Below are 19,302 nucleotides of genomic sequence, written 5' to 3'. Positions count from 1 at the left end.
CATACAGTGCAAAAGAGGTCCTTTGGTCCATCGGGTCTGTACCAACACTTGATCTTCAACCTAATCCCATTTACCAGGACTTGGCCCATGGCCTTGAATATTATGACTTACCAAGTGCTCATCTAGGGTCTTTTTAAAGGGTGTGAGGCAACTTGCCTCTACCAGCCTCTGAGGCAGACATTCCAGATCATCACCACCCTCGAGGTAAAAAGGATTTTCCTCACATTCCCCCACCCCCACCCCCAAATCTCCTGACCCTCACCTTGAACATGTGGCCCCTTGTGACTGACCCTTCAACTAATGGGAATGGCTGCTCCTTATCCACTCTGTCTGTGCCCCTCATCACCTTATATCAAGTCTTCCACCCGTCTTCTTCACTCCAAGGAAAACAACCCCAGCCTATCCAATCTTTCCTCATAACTTACATTTTTCACATCAGGTAACATCCTAGTGAATTTCCTCTGCAGTGAATTGCTTAGAGATGGGGCACAATAGATAAGGAGCTATTGAAGAGTGATTAAAGAAGGTAACAGCTCATGTCAATCTAAAGCTGCAATTGGGTTGGTCATGTGGAGGTATCTGCTGGGACGGGGAGCCCCATCACCATATTTGTGTCAGACCCACAGAGGAAATAAAGTAGAGTTGAATGTCCCACCGTATTTGCCTGGCTTCTCACTGGCTGGGAGTGGTGTGTGGAAGACGTTAGACACCACAGAGCTAACACATCCATACCATGTCCCAACGCTGACACACACTTAACTCAGCGGTGCTGAATTTACTTTAGAATAAGGAGCACTGGATGAGCAGGAGGGAGAAGAAAAATAAGAATGAATCAACTGTTCACAGCCACCTTCAGAGGGTGGAGTTCATAACCAGCCATGCTCCACTGGCTGAAGAAACTGGGGTTCAGGTTCTTCAAGTTTCCTCTGAAGAATCAAAGACTGATGAGCTCCCAATTGTCAAAAGTATTGCAGAGGCATGGGCAGACAGTGGAGGAGCCCATACAGTGTTATGACTTAGGGATTTGAGCACATTAGCTCCTGCACTGAGTGAGTAGCCAAGGTCTTGAAGACCCACACGCAGCATCATTCGAAATACAAGCAGGAGCAGCCTACTGACACACACCAAAAGAAATGAGATGTTCTGGAACTTTGCTGCTTTGAATCATTGATGGCACAGAGTAAATGCCAGCTGTATTCCCGCTGGTGGTTTTATCTAGTGTGCAAGGATTGTGGCAGTTATTAAGCCAGAGGAGGAGCTACCCCTTGAGGGGAGGTGGGGCACTGGTATCATCTCCATGGTCCCTATGAGGAGGAATGGTCCATGCAGCTAGGTCTTGGGGCAAAGGGCACCGCTGCAATGATACAGATACAGCAGCCTTTGGAGGAGTTCCAAAAGTAGAGCGAGTACTTGAATATAGAAAGCTCCAGTAATCTGAGACGTGAGCAAAGACAAGGGAGCACAGTGTTTCCATCTCATTTTCAGCCAGAGGAGGAGCACTCTGGATGAGAAGGCACCATGTTGTTATTGCATTATTGTAAGATCTGGAGGAAGCTCTCTAAATTTGTTTGACCAATCATTTCAATTACAATTAACAATTGTAATTGTAATTAATTGTATTAATTACAATTGATTATACAGCTGATTAGACCTTTGTGTTCTTGAAGAGGGTTAGTAAATGGCAGTAGAAACCTGAATTGGATAGTTTTTGTGTGGCCATTGGATGATTTGATTGTGTGTGCTTGTTTGGTAATTTCTCTCTCTGATAGGAATTGAGTTTCAGATTCATCTGTTACAAGAGCTGGGAGCTGCTCAAGTGAATTAACATAAATCTTGTCGCTGTGCCAGCCTGCTGATTCCTCTCCTCCCTAATCTCCTCTAGGAAAAAAAGAGTGGTGTTCCAGGTCCTCCTCATACAGGTTCAGCCTTTTTTTTAATATAGGTATGTTACTCCACCTGACCTGTACTGAACAGCACCACCTAATCAGCTATGGCAAGAGAAGCACAATTTCAAGATGCCAGTGGTCTATTTAATGCATGTAGGGTTCATTTGGTTCTAGTGTCTTTCTGTATCAATGTCTGGGTATTGGATGGGTATCAGAAGGCACCTATTCAGAAGGTAAGATAAGAGACCATGGTTTTGGGACAGGGTACTGTCATGGGACAGAGGATTGGCTGACTGGCAGAATGCAGAGAGTGTGGATAAAAGGGTCTTTTTCAGGATGGCAACCAGTAACTAGTGGAGTTCCACAACAGTCTGTGTTAGGACCACAAGTATTCACATTATGCATTAAGTAGTTGGACAAAGAAACTGAGAGCATTTTTGCAAAGTTTGCAGATGACACAAAGATAGGTAGAGGGACAGGTAGTGTTGAGGGAGTGGGAAAGAGTTGAACAGGCTAGGAAAATGGGCAAAGAATTGGCAGATGGAACGCAATGTGGGAAAGTGTGAGGTTATTCACTTTTATAGGAAGAATAGAAGCAGACTATTTGCTAAACAGAAAAGGCTTTGGAAATTTGAAGCACAAAGGGACTTGGGAATCCCAGTTCTGGATTGTCTTCAGGTTAGCATTCAGTTCGCAATTAGAGAGGCAAAGGAAATGTTAGCATTCATTTCAAGAGGGCGTGATTACATGAGCAGCCATGTATTGCTCAGGCTGTACAAGGCTCTAGTGAGACTGCATTTGGAATATTGTGAGCAGCTTTGGGCCGTGTATCTAAGGAAGGTTGTTCTGCTTTGGAGGGGGTCCAGTGCAGGTTTACAAGAATGATCCTGGGGATGAAGGGCTTGTCATATGGGGAGTGGTTGAGGGCCCTGAGTTTGTATGTGGTGGAATTTATAAGGGAGCTGATTGAAACTTACACAATACTTGAGAGGCCTGGATAGATTGGACTTGGAGAAGGAGGAGAGGCTAGCACCAAAGGCAAAGCCTCAGAGTGAAGGGATGACACTTTAGAACTGAGATGAGGAAGGATTTATTGAGCCAGAAGACAGAATTTGTGGAATTCTTTGCTGCAGATGATTGTGGAGGCCAAGTCATTGAACATATTTAAGACAAAGAAAAATAGTTTCTTGATTAGAAAGAGGGTTGAGGGTTTCTTGGAGAAAGGAGAGGAATGAGGTTCAGAACCATATCAACCATGATTCAACGGCAGAATAGGTTTGATGGGCCAAATGGCTTAATTCAGCTCCCATATCTTATAGTCTTATGGTCCTACGATAACAAATGTCCCTCAACGGTCACACCTGGAACCTGGATGTTGGCTGCTGGGGCTCCAGCATCTATGGCATTTGCAGGATGAAGGAACCATCCAGGGATCAACTCTCCTGGAACTGAATGTAGACCTGCAAGATGGGTTTCCTTATTTTCTATCATTGACCAACTATCGACAAGCTGGATATGAGCAGAAGCCTTTTCTGTTCAGGAATCTGGTGAACTGATTTATTGATGCGAGTGCACTCAATAATCCCTTGGATTTGAGGGAATCTGTCTACAGTTGCCTCTCTGCCTGTGCTGGCCCTGTGTCTTAAAGGCACTACACTCCTGAAAAGGGCTTCTGTTCATGGAGTACAGGATAGAACATTGTTGAGCTCAAAATGTGGATTGCCACATGGAATTATGATATTGTGGCTATAATAGGAAGCAGGTTCAGGGAATACCTGGGCTGGGTATTGCTCATTTCTGGATACAAGATATTCAGAAAAGATAGGGCAAAAAGGGCAGAGTTGTGGGGGTATTGGTAGACCATTGCAGTGCCAGAGGAAGATTACATCCCCGAGGATTCAAGGACAGATTGTTTGATTAGAGGTGAGGAGCCAAAAAAGAGCTACTGACATTGTTTGGTGTAATCTATCTGCCACCAATTAGTGAGATGGATGTAGAGAAATAGATCTGCAAGGACATTACAGAGAGGTGCAAGCTTATTGGAATCATAGAGAGATACAATGTGGAAACAGGCCTTCAGCCCACCATCTCAATGCTAACCAACAAACACAAACTACACTAATCCCATTTACCCTGCACTTTGTCCATAGCTACTGTGTCCTGGCATTGTAAGTCCTCACCATGCTTCCTAAATATTGTGAGAGTAGTTACTTCCACTGTCCTCTCAGGCAGGATGCTCCACATTCCTACCACTCTCTGGGTGAAGAAACGTTTTCTTCAGAGCTCCTCTAAACCATTTACTCTTCACCTTAAACCTGTGCCTTCTTGTCTTAGACAGGTCTGCCATTGGAACAGATTCTCACAATCTACTCTGCCAATGCTGAAAATGCTCCTGAGAACCAGACTGAATGCAGGAGTTTCTGAAGGGAGGTGAGAAAGCAAAGTGGGATTATGAAAAGCGACTGGCAGCGAACATATGTGGGAGCTCTCCAGTCTTTGGTAGCCACAAAAATAATAAAAGGAGGAATAGGGCCAATTCGGGACTAAAACGTGGATTTACACTTGGGAGCAGAGGGCGTGGTTGGCATACTAAATTTATACTTTTTATCTTTACCTAGGAAACAGATGCTACACAGCTCTGGTGACAAAGTTCAGTCACCGGAGAGTTCAAATTAATATGCAGAAAGTTTTGGATTCACTGTTGGTACTTAGTTGAGAAGCCACAGGGATCAGGTGAGATGGGAATTCTAGAGCTATAATTTATTAGTCTTTCTTGGACTCAGGAATGGTGCTAGCATATTTCAGAATTGCAAATATTACTCCCTTGTTCAAAAAAGCTTGTAAGGATAAACCCAACAATGATTGGCTGGTCAGTTTCACTTCATTGGTGGAGAAATCTCTTGAAACAATCATTCGGAGACAAAAGTTATAGTCACATGGACAAATCTGCTAATTAAAGAGAACCAGCATGGATTTCCTCAGGGAAAGTGTGTGTTTGGCTAACTTGGAGTTTTTCGAAGAAGTAATGGAGAAGTTTGATGAGAGTACGCTTTTGATGTGGTGTACATGGACATCCAAAACACATTTATATAGTGCCATTCAATGCAAACTTAGAGCTCATGGAATAAAAGAAACAGTAGCAACATGGTCTAAAAATGGCTGGGTGACATGAAACTCAGAACATAGATGCAGAGTCATAAAGTTGTGCAGCATGGAAACAGACCCTTCGGTCCAACTCATCCATGCTGACAAGATATTCTAAATGAATCTAATTCCATTTGCCAGCATTTGACCCATATCCTGAGAATAATGGCTAGTGGATATTTTGCGGGCTAGAGAAAGAGTGTAGTGGAGATCCTCAGGGGTCAGTAAAGGGACCATTGCTTTTCTTGATACATATTCACAATCTGGATCTTGGTGTGGTGGGAATAACTTTGAAGTTTATCAATGATAGAAAACATAGAAGCATTGTAAACTGCGAGGGGACACTGTTGAACTTTAAATGTACATTGACAAGTTGGTGAAGTGGGCAGATAGAGACCAAGGTGGAGAAATGTGAGACTACATATTTTGGTAGGAAGAACATGGAGAAACAGCAAAAATAAAAGCAACTATTAATGATGATAAGGAGCAGAGAGACCTGGATGTATATGTGTATAAGACATTAAAGATGGCCAAGCAGGTAGAGAGAACAATTAAGAAGGTATTCATTATCCTAGATATTATTAATAGGGGCACAGAGTACAAGAACAAGGAAGTTATGCTGAATGTATATAGGAGACTAGTTAATACTTTAGCTGGAGTAATGTGTACAGTTATGGGTGCCGCACATCAGGATGTGAATTTGTTGGAAAGAATGCAGACAGGATTTCCAAAAAAAACTTCCAAGGATGAGAAACTTCAGTTAGATAGAAAGATTGGATAAAATGGAACTGTTTTCCTTGAAGGGAAGAAGGCTAAGAGGAGATTTAATGGCAATTTTCTATCAGAATGCTGCTTTGGAGTGCATGACCCCAAATTTTAGTAGCAAACTTGCCTGGGGTTGGGGGGTGGGGGGGGTTATGACTCAGTTTGAGAAATTGAAAAAGATCATTAACTATCAATTGATGTAGATAACAGTTAGTCAACAGCCCTGATATGTTACATATAGAAACATGTACAATATAGATGGTGACTCAAGCAATGTTATAAACATTTTTGGAACAGGCTGAGAAATTGAAACTAACTTGTTAATTTAATTGGTAGATGTAAAGTTAGGAATAATTGAATTAGTTACAAATCCATTTTATAGCATTTCATGTTTAGTGTGATTGCTTTTCCTATCACAGGTAACTAGCAGAAGTTACGGCAGTTATTTAAGTCCTTGATTTAAAAATGATGCCGTAAATACTTTTAAATGCATGAATATGTGAGAACATGGCATGGTAGATATGTTGCGTTTAACAACATACCAGTAATGGTTGTATTTCTGACAGCAGTATGAAAAGATCCAATTTTTAAAATGATTACTTTCCACTAACATGATAAATCTTAACATAATTCAATTGAAATCCTTCTCTGAACAGTTTGTAAGTTTTGTAAAGGCCATTATAGATTTTTCAGAGTATATAGATTGTCACAGAAAGCAATAAACCTTTGCAGTGTGAGCTTTTGGAACAAAAAAATTATTTATTTAGGTGCAATATCATTATGTAGAGATTGAAAACGTCACTCTTTGGCTTAAAATGGATAGGTTAGCTCAATCGCTGCCATTTGATTCAGTAAGAGGCAAAATAGCTATAAATGTCTTTAAGACAATAAGCCTATTGCAAGATAATTTTCTAATGAACATAGAATGAATGAAGATGGGTAAGAGTGGAACAATTAAGACACAATATTTATTTTCTTTTTTGGTTCAAAATAGTGTCTGGAAAAGTTACGCAATGCTGCATTTAAATTATTATCATAATTTCATATTGAAAATGTAACATTGTTTAAATCTTTTCTGATCAAAATTTGAAAGGTATCCTGTTATCCTTTATTTTATACTAGTTGGTTTTCCCTTTACAAGTGGGCCATAAGATTTGCTGCTATAACAATTTTTATTGTTGAATATTTATATTTTATGCAAAGGCAATCTCATTTCGAGTAGGATCACAAACTGAACTAGACGAAAGTGAGGACTGCAGATGCTGGAGATCAGAGTCAAGAGTGTGGTGCTGGAAAAGCACAGCAGGTCAGGCAGCATACGAGGAGCAGGAGAATCTTGATGAAGGGCTTTTGCCTGAAATGTCGATTCGCCGGCTCCTCTGATGCTGCCTGACCCGCTGTGCTTTTCCAGCACCACACTCTCGACTCATAAACTGCAACGTGCTGAGTTTTTTTAAGCAAATATGTGTAAATTTTCAAGTGGTGAATACTTTGGGACGATGTATCCCTTTCCCCTCCTTTGGTGAAAAGGTTGGTGGCATCATGCTGACTTTAAACCTGATTTTCCCACAGACATAATGGGCAGCAATTGGCCTTAATTCAATGAGTGGGGCTTCCCCTCAGGAATGGATAGCCTTGTATTTGAGTTATAGTCATGGAATCTTATAGCACAGTAACAGATCCTTCCATTCAACCATGTTGACCAAGTTTCCGAAACTAAACTATTTTCACTTGCCTGCCTTTGACCTATACCTTTCCAAACCTTTCCTATTCATGTACCTATGCAAATGTCTTTTAAATACCACAATTTATCTGCATCTACCACTTCCTTGGGCAGTTCATTTCACATATGAAGCACTCTCTGTGTGAAAATGTTCCCCCCTCAGATCCCTTTTAAATCTTTCTTCTATCACCAAGTTTTCCTTGGGAAAAGACCTTGGCTCTTCACTTTATCTATGTCCCTCAATTTTATATACATTTATAGGGTCACATTGGCTAGCAGCTCTGTTAACACAACAGTGCCAGGAGACAGTAGTGGCCACTGCTGGCACTGTAGACAGTGCTCTGGAAGGAAGATGTCTCCTGGACTTCAAGTTAAGTCTGAACATTTTGATCAGGCATAGGTTACAGACCACAGAAAGGCAGGCAAGGGGACAGAAGGTCAGGCTTTAGAGCTTGGGGAGAAGCACAAAGTGGGTTTACCATCTTGGAGCATAGTGAAGCCCAAATAAGGTAACCCACTCCTTTCCCACCATCACTACCCTCAGCTGGGGAACCCAGAACCATGAAATATGTTGAGCTGTTCATGCTCCTTCTCCCATCCCCAGTGACATGTCAGAGGCAGAAGGAAACCCATAAATGGCCGCCAGTTGGACAGTTAACAACCTCAATAGGATTCAAGGCAGATAGGCTGCCTGACATTTTATTCACCTTGTGTAATGTGGGGACAGATTGGAGGTGAGGCAGGGTGGGGTAGGGGAAAGGAATAGTGCTGGGTCTACGGGTTGGCTGCTCAATTTATTTTCCATGTCCTCTTCAGTGGAGGCTGTAAAATCTAGTCCCAAATATTCAAAGTCAATTCAGAACATGACCAGTTGGAACCACAAAATTTTCTTTGGAAATTCAGAGGAAAAGAAATTGGAAAAGAACGGCCTCTGACAGAAAAGAAAGAGTTGAGAGGCTCAGATTGATATTAATTTTTTTATTCATAACATAAGCAATAATGTTTTCATATCCATGTGTAAAAAGCTGCTGCATTTGTCCAAATAGAATCATAGCTTCACTTCAAAGTAGATCACTACATGTGAATGACTTACAAATGGTTTAACACATAAGAAGTAACATTAAAACAAACTGTAAGGGCTCTCTTGTAACATAGAGGTAGTGTCCTTGCCACTGGTCTAGGAGACCTGATTTAAAGTCCCATCTGCTCCAGAGGTGTATAGTTACATTTCTGAATAGGTTGATTAGAAGGATAAGTTAAATTAAATCAAAAATAACTGCTTGATTTAGCTCTTTCCTTAACCTTTGATAGTTTGTACTGTCCTTAACAGGTATGTATGTAAATTAATCATTTAGTTTAAAAGATACCATGGGTGATTTGGTGATGGGAAAAAAAAAATCAGTTGTGTATGAGCACTTATGGATATAAAAAAAACTATGAGGCTATCTTGGCACAGTTGTAGTGTCAGTACCTCTGAACCAGCAGACCTATCTTCAATTCCCACCTGCTCCAGAGGTGTGTAATAAATTTTCTGAACAAGTAGATGAGCAAATATTAAAAAAAAGAACTGTTTCCTTCTTTTGAGCATATCAATTTAAATGGAATGGTTGGTGGGTGATTAGAGGTCTTAAAAATGATCAGATGCTAATTTTGAATGACTGCTAATATTTGAAGCTTTTTTTTAGACTCATTGCATCAGACGTGCATGTAGAGTAAGAATTTTCTAAGGAAACTGTGGTGGTGAACTGAAGAATAGTGATGATAGTTTCAGAAAAGCTAGAAATGGCAACCCCAGGCGGTATAAATAAATACCCTCAGTAAGGACAGTGATGAGGGTCTTGGGAAAGATAATAATGACAGCATCAACAATGACAAAGGTGTTAAATTCCAGAAAAGATAGTCATGAGGTGTCCTGTAAGAATGATAAAAAATAGCAGTTTTGGGATAGATGCTGATGGCAGTCTATACAAAAGGTGTATACGGTTGTCTTCAGAAAGGAGAGAACAGATTGGAGATGGAATTTGAATGAAATGACCACAACATTATCTAATTTGATTTATAATCAAGACAGGAGCATTACGTGGTTTATGTAGCTGTAGTGTTTTATAATTTAATATGATGAATATTTCAGTGTACTTTTAGTTATGAGATAAAATAGACTACTTCCAAAGACAAGTTCCTTTTTGATGCTCATATTTGAATAATCAACATTATCATAACATTTACTGACTATAGCACAGGCTTTAATGTGAAAGTATTTAAGAGTAATATTCTCACCATGACTGACTGAGATTTCAACTGAAACAAAGGAGTTCAAAAGATTAGAAGAGCATGATATGACTGCTGAATAGGTTCGATATTATAATAAAGTCTCCATAAACATACCTAAACTTTGTAACGTATTGTATAGACAAAAAGGAGTTTTTGGCATAAATTGGATAATTATAAACATACAAATAACAAGTTACAAATATAAAACATTAAACATTTCGAGTAATTGTGTAGTAATTAATGTTTTCCATTCCAACAAGGAATCTGTGCTTTCTAAGAATATAACCAAACCTAAACAGGATTCAAAACCAAATGTGTGGGAGAGCTCCAGAACAACTTGCTGAAATTTATACATTTTTTTTTCCCGTGGCAATAATTAATTCTTTGCATTTACAATGATAGTTTTGTCAATGGCCTTACTCTGAAACAGGATCTGTGTTATAGTTGGACCATGATGGTCCTCAATGTCAAAAGATTTCAGTCAGGATTTCTGATAGATGTAGTCAATATTATGAAGGCCATCAATTTTCCTTTCTAAAGTCATTAAGTCAGGCATATTTATTGATTTTTCCCCTCTTGAAAGTATCAAATAATGAGTGTAAAATGAGACACCATTACTTAGCTATCAGCAAAGGTCACTGTACAGCAACCCACTATTTTAGTTACGTGGAAAGCATTAGAAAATCAGGAAACTTATCACTATGAAACATAATAAACTGCAGCAATATGATTGACACAGCGAAATGATAGTTGTTAATTACCACAGTATTTTCACATGTCAGACTATTTTCCTTGTTGTGAACACTTAGACTGTTTCAGCTTTCAAATCATCGATTTCACATATTGATAGCAGATTTGGAGTTGACAAAGCTCTTCAAAACCTTTTTGTCAAGTGGCACTCCACTTTGGGATTTTCTTTCCTGTTCAAGGTTCTCTTTGCAACAGAACCATTTTGAATCAAAATGGTGGTGGGGGAGGGGAGGTTATAATGGAAAATATTGCAGTTGTTAAGGCTTAGCAGCACTACAGGGTAATCTGTTGCTTCAGGGACACTCTGGGGAGTTGAGTTTACTTTTCCATTTTTTTTCCCCTGAATGTGATGTTTTGTACAAGTGTAATCTGTGAACTTACCTCATGGGGAAATTGCAGGTGCAAGGCTGAATCCTCGCACCCTGAGAGACAGAACGTTTAAGCAGTGACTTGCTGTTCCACAAGCCTGCTCCTTTGTACTCAACTCCAAATAGATAAAATAAAAGCTACAATTTAAAAAAAATCTACAGCATTAGACACATTAAAAAAAACAATCATTTTATCCTTTTTTAAAAATTTCCTCCCTTTCTCTTCACATTGATTCGTGGTTTGCGAGCTTCATTGACTGAACCAACTTTTATTGTCCATTCCCAGGTTTCCTTGAGAAGATAGTTGCGAGCTGGTTTCTTGAACCACTGCAGTCCATATGGTGTACGTAGACCCCACAATAGTATTGGGAGGTGGGGGAGTTTCAGGATTTTGACCCAGTGACACAGAAGGTAGTGATCCATGCTTGTTGTTTCTCCCCTGGTTGAGCTCAGAAGCCCACCACTCTTTATGTTAGAGCCTTAGCATGCTTTGCGACCATGGACAGAGTTTCATAGCCAAACTCCCTACTGATTGCTCACGTATATGCATTTTCCAACAGGTGATCACAATAGGGTTGTCAATTCCTTTTAGATATCACCTAAGAGGTTTGAACACATGATTTCTTCCAAGTGCCTTACCATTTTCTTATGCCAATTAGAAAGCAGCCACTTCGTTACCTTGATGTAATTCATGGCTGTTAGCCTTTATTGTCCCTCTTTTATAATCAAACATTTGGTGAAAATGAAAACAAAATCAGCATTTTTTAAGTGCCTCTATCATTCTCACCTCAATTTTTGCAGCAGTTTTCAGGAGATTAATCTCATGTTTCTACAGACTCCAAGAAAATCTCATACCTGAGATTGCTAGCAGGAAACTTGGAAACATAACCTAACACCAACAACAGACTAACCATAGTAATCTTGCTGTCATTATTGGTTGAGATACTGTTATCACAGCACAGACCAGGGTTTGGTACATAGACCTTTCTGAACACTATGATATTGAACCAAACTGTGCAATGATTACACAGCATGCTATAACATCAGGTTATATTTTAACAAAATAATTTTAATAACAAAGTCAATGAAAGTCTCAAATAGATGTAAACAGAATTACACGTCTTTTTAAATATAAAGGAAACATCCCCAACTCTTTTTTTTACTATAAAACAAATTAGAATTCACATTTGTATCAAAATGAGTATGACTATGTTAGCTCTAACATACAAAGTATCAGTGAATTTCCTGATAATTGTGATAACTTGCGTTTTACTAGGGGCTTTGCTCAGTTTTCATGGGACAGGATGAGGATGGGTGGCAATCACAGATAGATGACCTGTAAGTTCCTGGAATATATTTTCCGTGAGCATCTCCTTTCACAGAGAATGGCATATCACAGAATTAAGCCTTAAGCTGAATGATTTGCCTAAAATTTCCGTTTTTAATGTTGCTACAATTATCTTTATTGTGTTGTCAATGTTTGGAGAAGAGGTTATGTCTATTGGATTGCCAGGCAATTGTAAATTAAATACATTCAGTTATTAGTTTCTCTGAGTCACTCCTGCATATAAGCACTTGGTATGCATAGAATGCCATTCATGTGACCTCAACGTTCCGCTCCAGACTGAATGATATTCATAGTCTATCCTCCCACAATGTCATCAGCAGAATAGAACCTTTAGTATTTCATACAAAATGGAATTCAATTCAAACAAATAATTTTCTTAATGCTTGCATGAGTATATTCAGTAGCATGAATATATATCGTCAAAAATTAGCCTAAAATCTCCATCTACAGTCAAGCTCCAGCTAGAACTTCTAAATTATAAAGGGTTATGAAGGGATTGACAACTCCCTTGCTTTAATAGACTGGTTAAAATGCATATTTATGCATAATTAAGTATAGACTATATTTCTGTAACTTGGTGAACTGGAAGCAACCTTTTTTTTTAAGATATCCAGTACTCTTGCAGCCCCTGATCACAGTCACTCTCCTGAAAGCTAGCTCAAACTCAATTATGTAGTATCCTGTTCCACCCTCTCTCCACCCTTCAGGCACTCTGCCCGTATTCCTGATGAAGGGCTTTTGCCTGAAACGTTGATTTTCCTGCTCCTCGGATGCTGCCTGAACTGCTGTGCTTTTCCAGCACCACTCTAAGCCAGAATCTGGTTTCCAGCATCTGTAGTCATTGTTTTTACCTTTTTAATCCTGTTCAATGTCAGCTGTTTTTGTTTCTTTCCTTTCTGCACCTCCATTGATGCCGAACCCCTCAGTTGCGCCATTATTACCACTAGTTTTGCCCTTTTCAATCGTTTTGCTGCCAATTTGCCAAGCTTTATCCTGTATAAACTTCAATTCATGTAAAAATTTGCTGTTGACCTCCCCATCACCAATGCCAATTACTGATTGCCCTGGCTAAGCTCCACTGGTCTCTCATTCCTCAGCATATTGATTTCAAAATTACCATTCCCATCTATAATGACCTCTAGAACATTACAGCAACTGCCTTTGTCATCCCATTCAGCTTATTCTGTATGTGGTAATTTAACCAACTGAGTATTCTCTCCTGTCTTTATTATTATTGGCAGAGCATTTAGCCTCTTCTTGCCACACTTCAGAGATTGTTTTCAAAGTTATCCGTCTTATTACATTACTTCCTACTTCAAAAAATCATCTATTGCTTCAGTGATACCCACAAAAACCAGCCCTAACTCCTTTCCCATTCACCCCCACCTCACATGCCCGTTATTTTCTTAACTGTACTGTTCCTACTTGAGGTTAACTAAAGTTTTACTATTCCAAAACCTTCAATTCTGATTAAAAGTGAAACGTTCTTTCTTCACAGTTGCTGCCTGACTCCCTGAATATTGTTTTTATTGCAGATTTCCAGCACCTACAGTATTTTGCTTCTGTTCTCAATATATGTAGTTCTGATTGCTTTGTATTTATCAGTCAAGAAATTTATTTTATTGTTATTATATTATTTTCAATCCATCAATACTTTACCTCCTGTCTATAATTTCCTTTGGTGAAATTTGTGACAGAATTATTTTCATGGAGAACATCAAATAAATTAGAACTTGCTTTCATGAAGCCAGAAATATTCTCTTAAATATTTAATTTTTCTTGATGCTGCACAGGACTGGACATTCCACCCAACTGAGTGACTTTTGCATTATTCAAAGCAACTAGACCTATTGTTTCCTATGTATATTGTTTACTTACAAAGTGCCTTACAACAGAATTGTATCTCTATCAGTTATTAACATAATTCTAAATATGATCATAAGAATGATTTCAGCAGTGGGCGGCACGGTGGCACAGTGGTTAGCACTGCTGCCTCACAGCGCCAGGGACCTGAGTTCAATTCCCGCCTCAGGTGACTGACTGTGTGGAGTTTGCATGTTCTCCCCGTGTCTGCGTGGGTTTCCTCCGGGTGCTCCGGTTTCCTCCCACAGTCCAAAGATGTGCGGGTCAGGTGAATTGGCCATGCTAAATTGCCCGTAGTGTTAGGTAAGGGGTAAATGTAGGGGTATGGGTGGGTTGCGCTTCGGCGGGTCGGTGTGGACTTGTTGGGCCGAAGGGCCTGTTTCCACACTGTAAGTAATCTAATCTAATCAATGCTTTTATTCATGATGTCATCAAAGGAAGAATTCACAATTATATATTCATTGCTGCTACTGAGCAGCAGTTTTATGGCAAAATTGTATAAGAACAGAGGAAGTTCGAGACAAGGTTTGGTTTGAAAGAATGTGGAAGGCTTATTTTAAATTCACGCTCAGGATTTGGACATTGTTGGCAAGGCTAACAGCTTTGCTAATCCGTTGTTTTTCTGAAAATAGTGGAATAACCTATAGTGGTTTGGTGCTATTGACCGTCTTATCCCCCGAGGGTAGTGATGAGCCAGCCATATTGGAAGGGAAGTATATTGACGACTTACAGATCTACAGATACTATACATGTTTCTATATTTCAGAACATATTAATAGCCAAGCAATAATATATCAAGAGCAATGATCAATCTGTGGCAAACTATGGACAGTTCTCAAAGACTCATTTTTACACTTTCTAATGTGTTTAGACAATTACTAATCAATGACAGGTCTGTATGCTACCTCATACAGTAATTTCATGCTTTTATTTATTATGAAATAAAGTTTCAACAAAGAAAGGGATTTCTGGGGCAATATTTCTGATCAACAGTTAATTCTGTTTTCTTTCGAGCTACAAAAATTAACCTCATTGAAATGAGAGCAATGCAATCTTCCCCTGAAATATTAGTATTCATGAAATGCAAATAACTAAAATAAATTACCCCAATATTAGTTTTGTTTTGAGTAAACATCAATGAATGTGTTGATAATATTTTGATAATAAAGAAAATGGGGATTTAAATGGTGAGAATCAAATTGCAATTAAGGTCAGATTTTAATTGCTTGCTTAAACAAAACAACCTCTGTTCAAGGTCATACAGAATAAAAGCAAAATGTCAAATGGGCATGAATTTGGATAGAAACTTCCTTTAAGAGATTTTTAAAAAAGCAAATTCCAATATACAGTGGCTCAGTAATTCACATGCAACTACAATTTGTAGGTTTTATTCCAAGAGATGTCTATTATTTGAAATTGCTTTTTCCAACCAAGCAGTACAAAGAAAGAGCACCATATGGACACATGGTGTCCTCTCTTGAATGAGGGAGGGTTAATTGAGTCTGTACTGCTTATCATGACTAGCACTGTCTGGTGGATGGTCATGGAATGACATGGGCAGTGATTTTTGCTAAGTCAATAACCAAGATTATTTTTGGTTAACTGAGAAAGCTTAGATGGTTTATGGCTTGCAAGATAAAGTAAATAAACTAGTTAAGGTATATACGATATTGTATAAATGGCATTTTATATACAATTACGTTAATAGTTTATATTCTTTGATTCCATTTCACTATAAAGTCTTGTATTTTTATCTGTACTTGATATTAATTTGATAAGATTACAATAGAAGTCATTTTGAATTTTTATATTTATTCTGGGATTAAACTATAAAAAATATAGTAAACTATAAAAAAATTATAATAAAGTGGCAGAATAGAATTAGCTACTTTTCTAGAAAATAAAATCTTCACAATAACTGCAGTTTCATTAAACAAATGAGTTGGCAACATTAAAGCTGAATAATATAAATATTCTTAAGGAACAACTGAGTCAAAGGTATTGCATTAAGGGAAATTGGAGTAATTCCTGTCTAAATGTACCCAACATGATAATGTAAACAATATGATGATGTGATTATATAACCGTGCAATTGCTTTAATCCTAGACAGCACCTGAGCCTTGTTTTGGCTATCCAAATACAAAGCATGTCTGGTATTTCTGTTGCTTTGAACTTTGGTTCGCATTGATGGCCTTCTTCAGCTATTGCTCACAGCAGCCTTGCCTTTAGCCAAAACTGCAGTTTGCCACACATGAACTGCTTATTAATCAATCGAAGAGCTTTCCATGGCAACAGCATTCTTGATAGGGCTTTCTGCAGTGATCAGTCTCTCACAACTACAAATTATCAATACTGATTACTAGATTGGTGCAGTGGGGAGGGATCATTGTTGTAGGCACTGCAGGGCTGGCTGCTCTCCCAGAGTTTAGTCTCAATGTGTTTGCATACAGCTCCATCTCAGATTAAGCACCCCACCCTTCCCACCTTGTTCTTTGCCATTGACTGCACACGTAATTTACATACAGATTTCCTCTTTTCCTCATCCACTGAACAAGCCTAAATGGAGACATCTGTCTCTAAAGAGAGAACTAATTTCAGTGATGTGCTCATATTGTTGAAAATCCCAGATGGTAATACTTAATAATAGGACAGAACCTTCTAATTAGCATCTGGTAGTTTTCTGACACAATGTCTTGCTGCATCATTCCTTCTTTGAGTTCTAAGCCATTGTCAAGTGTGAATAACAAAAGATTGCAGCATTTGAATAGTTTGATTATTGATTTTAATACAATTTTTCACTTATTAAATTGTGGACTGTAATTTTGCAGACACTTGTTCATCTATATTGATCTGACATATTTAATACTGTTAAGGCTTCATTATTTTTATTTTTGTAATATCTGCAATTTCTACAATATTGATCTTCATATCTCCCACTGGAATTTCATCCGAGTAAAATCAAAACTGATACATTTTAAATGGTAACTCAATGCTGAAAGAAAAGCCACATGGGTGGGGTCTGCCTGCATTGTGTTGTGTTCTGTCAAAAAAAAACGTAGCAAGCACACCACCGCAAAATACCCAAATGTACCTTTATTCTCAGAAGATGTTAAGGATTTTACAACCATAAAGGAATAAAATATAAACCAATCTCATAGAATAACAAAGCAAACGTTGCACTAAGTTCCTATCTTTTGTTACACTGATGTTTTACATCTAATCGAGCCTTTAAAACTTTAAGGTTTCTTTTTTTTAACCATGACAGTATTTTTCATCTACAATTACAACAAATTACGAATAATAAAGCTCATGTCAATAATTTTCAAGGTGCTGCTCTCATGTCTGGACATTTTGGAAAGCACTTTTACTACAGAACAGATATGTTTGAGGAAATGCTGAAAATTGACTTTTCATTTAGCGATTAGCAGAATTAGTCAATTACATGAGTCTTTTTTTTAAGAAATAAGCCCATCCAAAACAGATTTTTTTTTAAAAGAAAAAAAACCTGAATAGGTGAAGACACAAAATTTTCCGCTGAGAGAAAAAAGAAGACGGGTATTACGAAAAGTAAGGAATTCTTACCGATTGCTGTTTTAGACATGGTTGAGGATGCAAATACTCAGAAGCTGGGAGGGAAAAGGGTCCAGCTACAGCAGCGTAGAGAGAGATGACTGAATAAGGCACTGAGTCAGCAGTGTGGAGCTCTGGAAGGGAAAGAATACAGGCTGACTTCTATGAATAATAATCACCTGCCAAGCAAAGCAGATTGGCTGAAGAGATCCCTTGACATGACTGGTGTATTCTCTGGATCTCCAGGTATTAAATATTGATCCACCAATGATGCTAAAGCACAAAGTGCCAGTATGCAGTTTAAAAATGCTAATAAATATTGAGCCACCACCCCTCCTTTTCCAGTGGCACATTCCATGCAAGATGTTCAATGTCTGTTATCAATAATTGATGTTTTGGAAGCAGTATATTTTATAATAGCTGAAAATTCTTCTGAGTGCTTTTCTTGCGCGGGCATTAGGCGCTGTCCGTGGTGCTGAACCGCAATTGTTGAAAATGGGACGTTTTCAATACAATGTTCCAGCACTTAAGAGTGAGGGGGAGCGACAGCCGCGCCCTTAGTCACATCCATTAAATTCTGCCTGAAAGCAAACTCCAAAGAAACACTTCGAGTTTCAATGAATCCATTGTGAGTACAGCCACAGTTGCTATGTAGTCTTTAGTTGTAACAAATGCCCTGGGTTTTGGGGGTTAACCGGCAGTGCTGAAATATGCTTGAAGTAAGGCTTTCATTCAGCTAATGTACTTTTATCATCAAAAAGAAAGTGGTGTCAACGCACTGAAAGCACAGAGAAATGATCAAGCAAGCCTCCAGGGTGCTGGCAGGTGGAAAATGGAAATTCACGGCAAATTCTCAACAGCAGTGTTGTGCTGTAACGATTGGCAACAGTACGGGGAGACACTTCCCCCTTAGTTTCTGCTCATTTGTTTCACTGTTTCTAGCTTTTCCTATTAATGAAGCCAAGGGTCTAAGGCTGCAGCCAGCTTTTTTTGCAGCTGCATTTCCATAACATGGTGAAAAGCATGCACTGATCTTCTGATTGAGATCTTACCTATTGTAGGCAGGGCGTATAATTTATTTAGCCCTGGTTTTATAAGTGTGTCCAAAAATCTTGCAGGGTGACTGAACTCACCATCACCACCACTGCCGTCACTACAACAAAGTTGTTTGCTTTCCTTACTATAAAAGCTGCTTTCATTTCCACAATGAGCACTGTTGAATATGATTATTCAAAGTCCACTTGACTCTCTATTGTAATTGACACAGCATAAAACCAGTAAATATCATTCTTCCAGTCCAATCAGAAACAATCCGAACTCGAGTCGAGAAATTCCATTCATATTAATGAAATATAAATGCAACCTTAGTGGGCTTGAATATTGGGCTGCATTTATTTCTTAACATATCTTGTCCTAATGTAAAACGATGTCACAGTTCTAACATCGTTTAGATCAGTCCTCACTTTTGCCACAATTCTAGCATCTGACTACTCAAAGCTAGCTACACTGAAGATTAGTTTTAGATGTCTTGCTATTGCGCTAAAGCATTTAAGAAGAACTTGTTCTAGATATGTTACATATACTAGACACTATTACTAAAATTGACATGGCAA

At 38.7% G+C, this 19,302-nt stretch overlaps 1 protein-coding gene across 1 annotated transcript in view; it reads right to left on the bottom strand.

Annotated features, from left to right (window-relative positions):
• The window catches only part of stmn2b (stathmin 2b), a 53,983-nt gene extending 36,215 nt beyond the window's left edge, over window positions 1-17,768 (bottom strand). The window contains exon 1 of the mRNA XM_060824154.1: window positions 17,702-17,768. Coding sequence (XP_060680137.1) covers window positions 17,702-17,720 — 19 coding nt within the window. The 5' untranslated portion in view covers window positions 17,721-17,768. The remainder of the gene's footprint in view (window positions 1-17,701) is intronic.
• Window positions 17,769-19,302: the final 1,534 nt, after the last annotated feature.

This window comes from Hemiscyllium ocellatum, chromosome 4 (genome assembly GCF_020745735.1).
Source record: "Hemiscyllium ocellatum isolate sHemOce1 chromosome 4, sHemOce1.pat.X.cur, whole genome shotgun sequence".
In the NCBI taxonomy this organism is placed as follows: Eukaryota; Metazoa; Chordata; class Chondrichthyes; order Orectolobiformes; family Hemiscylliidae; genus Hemiscyllium; species Hemiscyllium ocellatum.
Note: the sequence above shows the minus strand (reverse complement) of the source record. Positions and strands in the feature narration are given on the sequence as shown.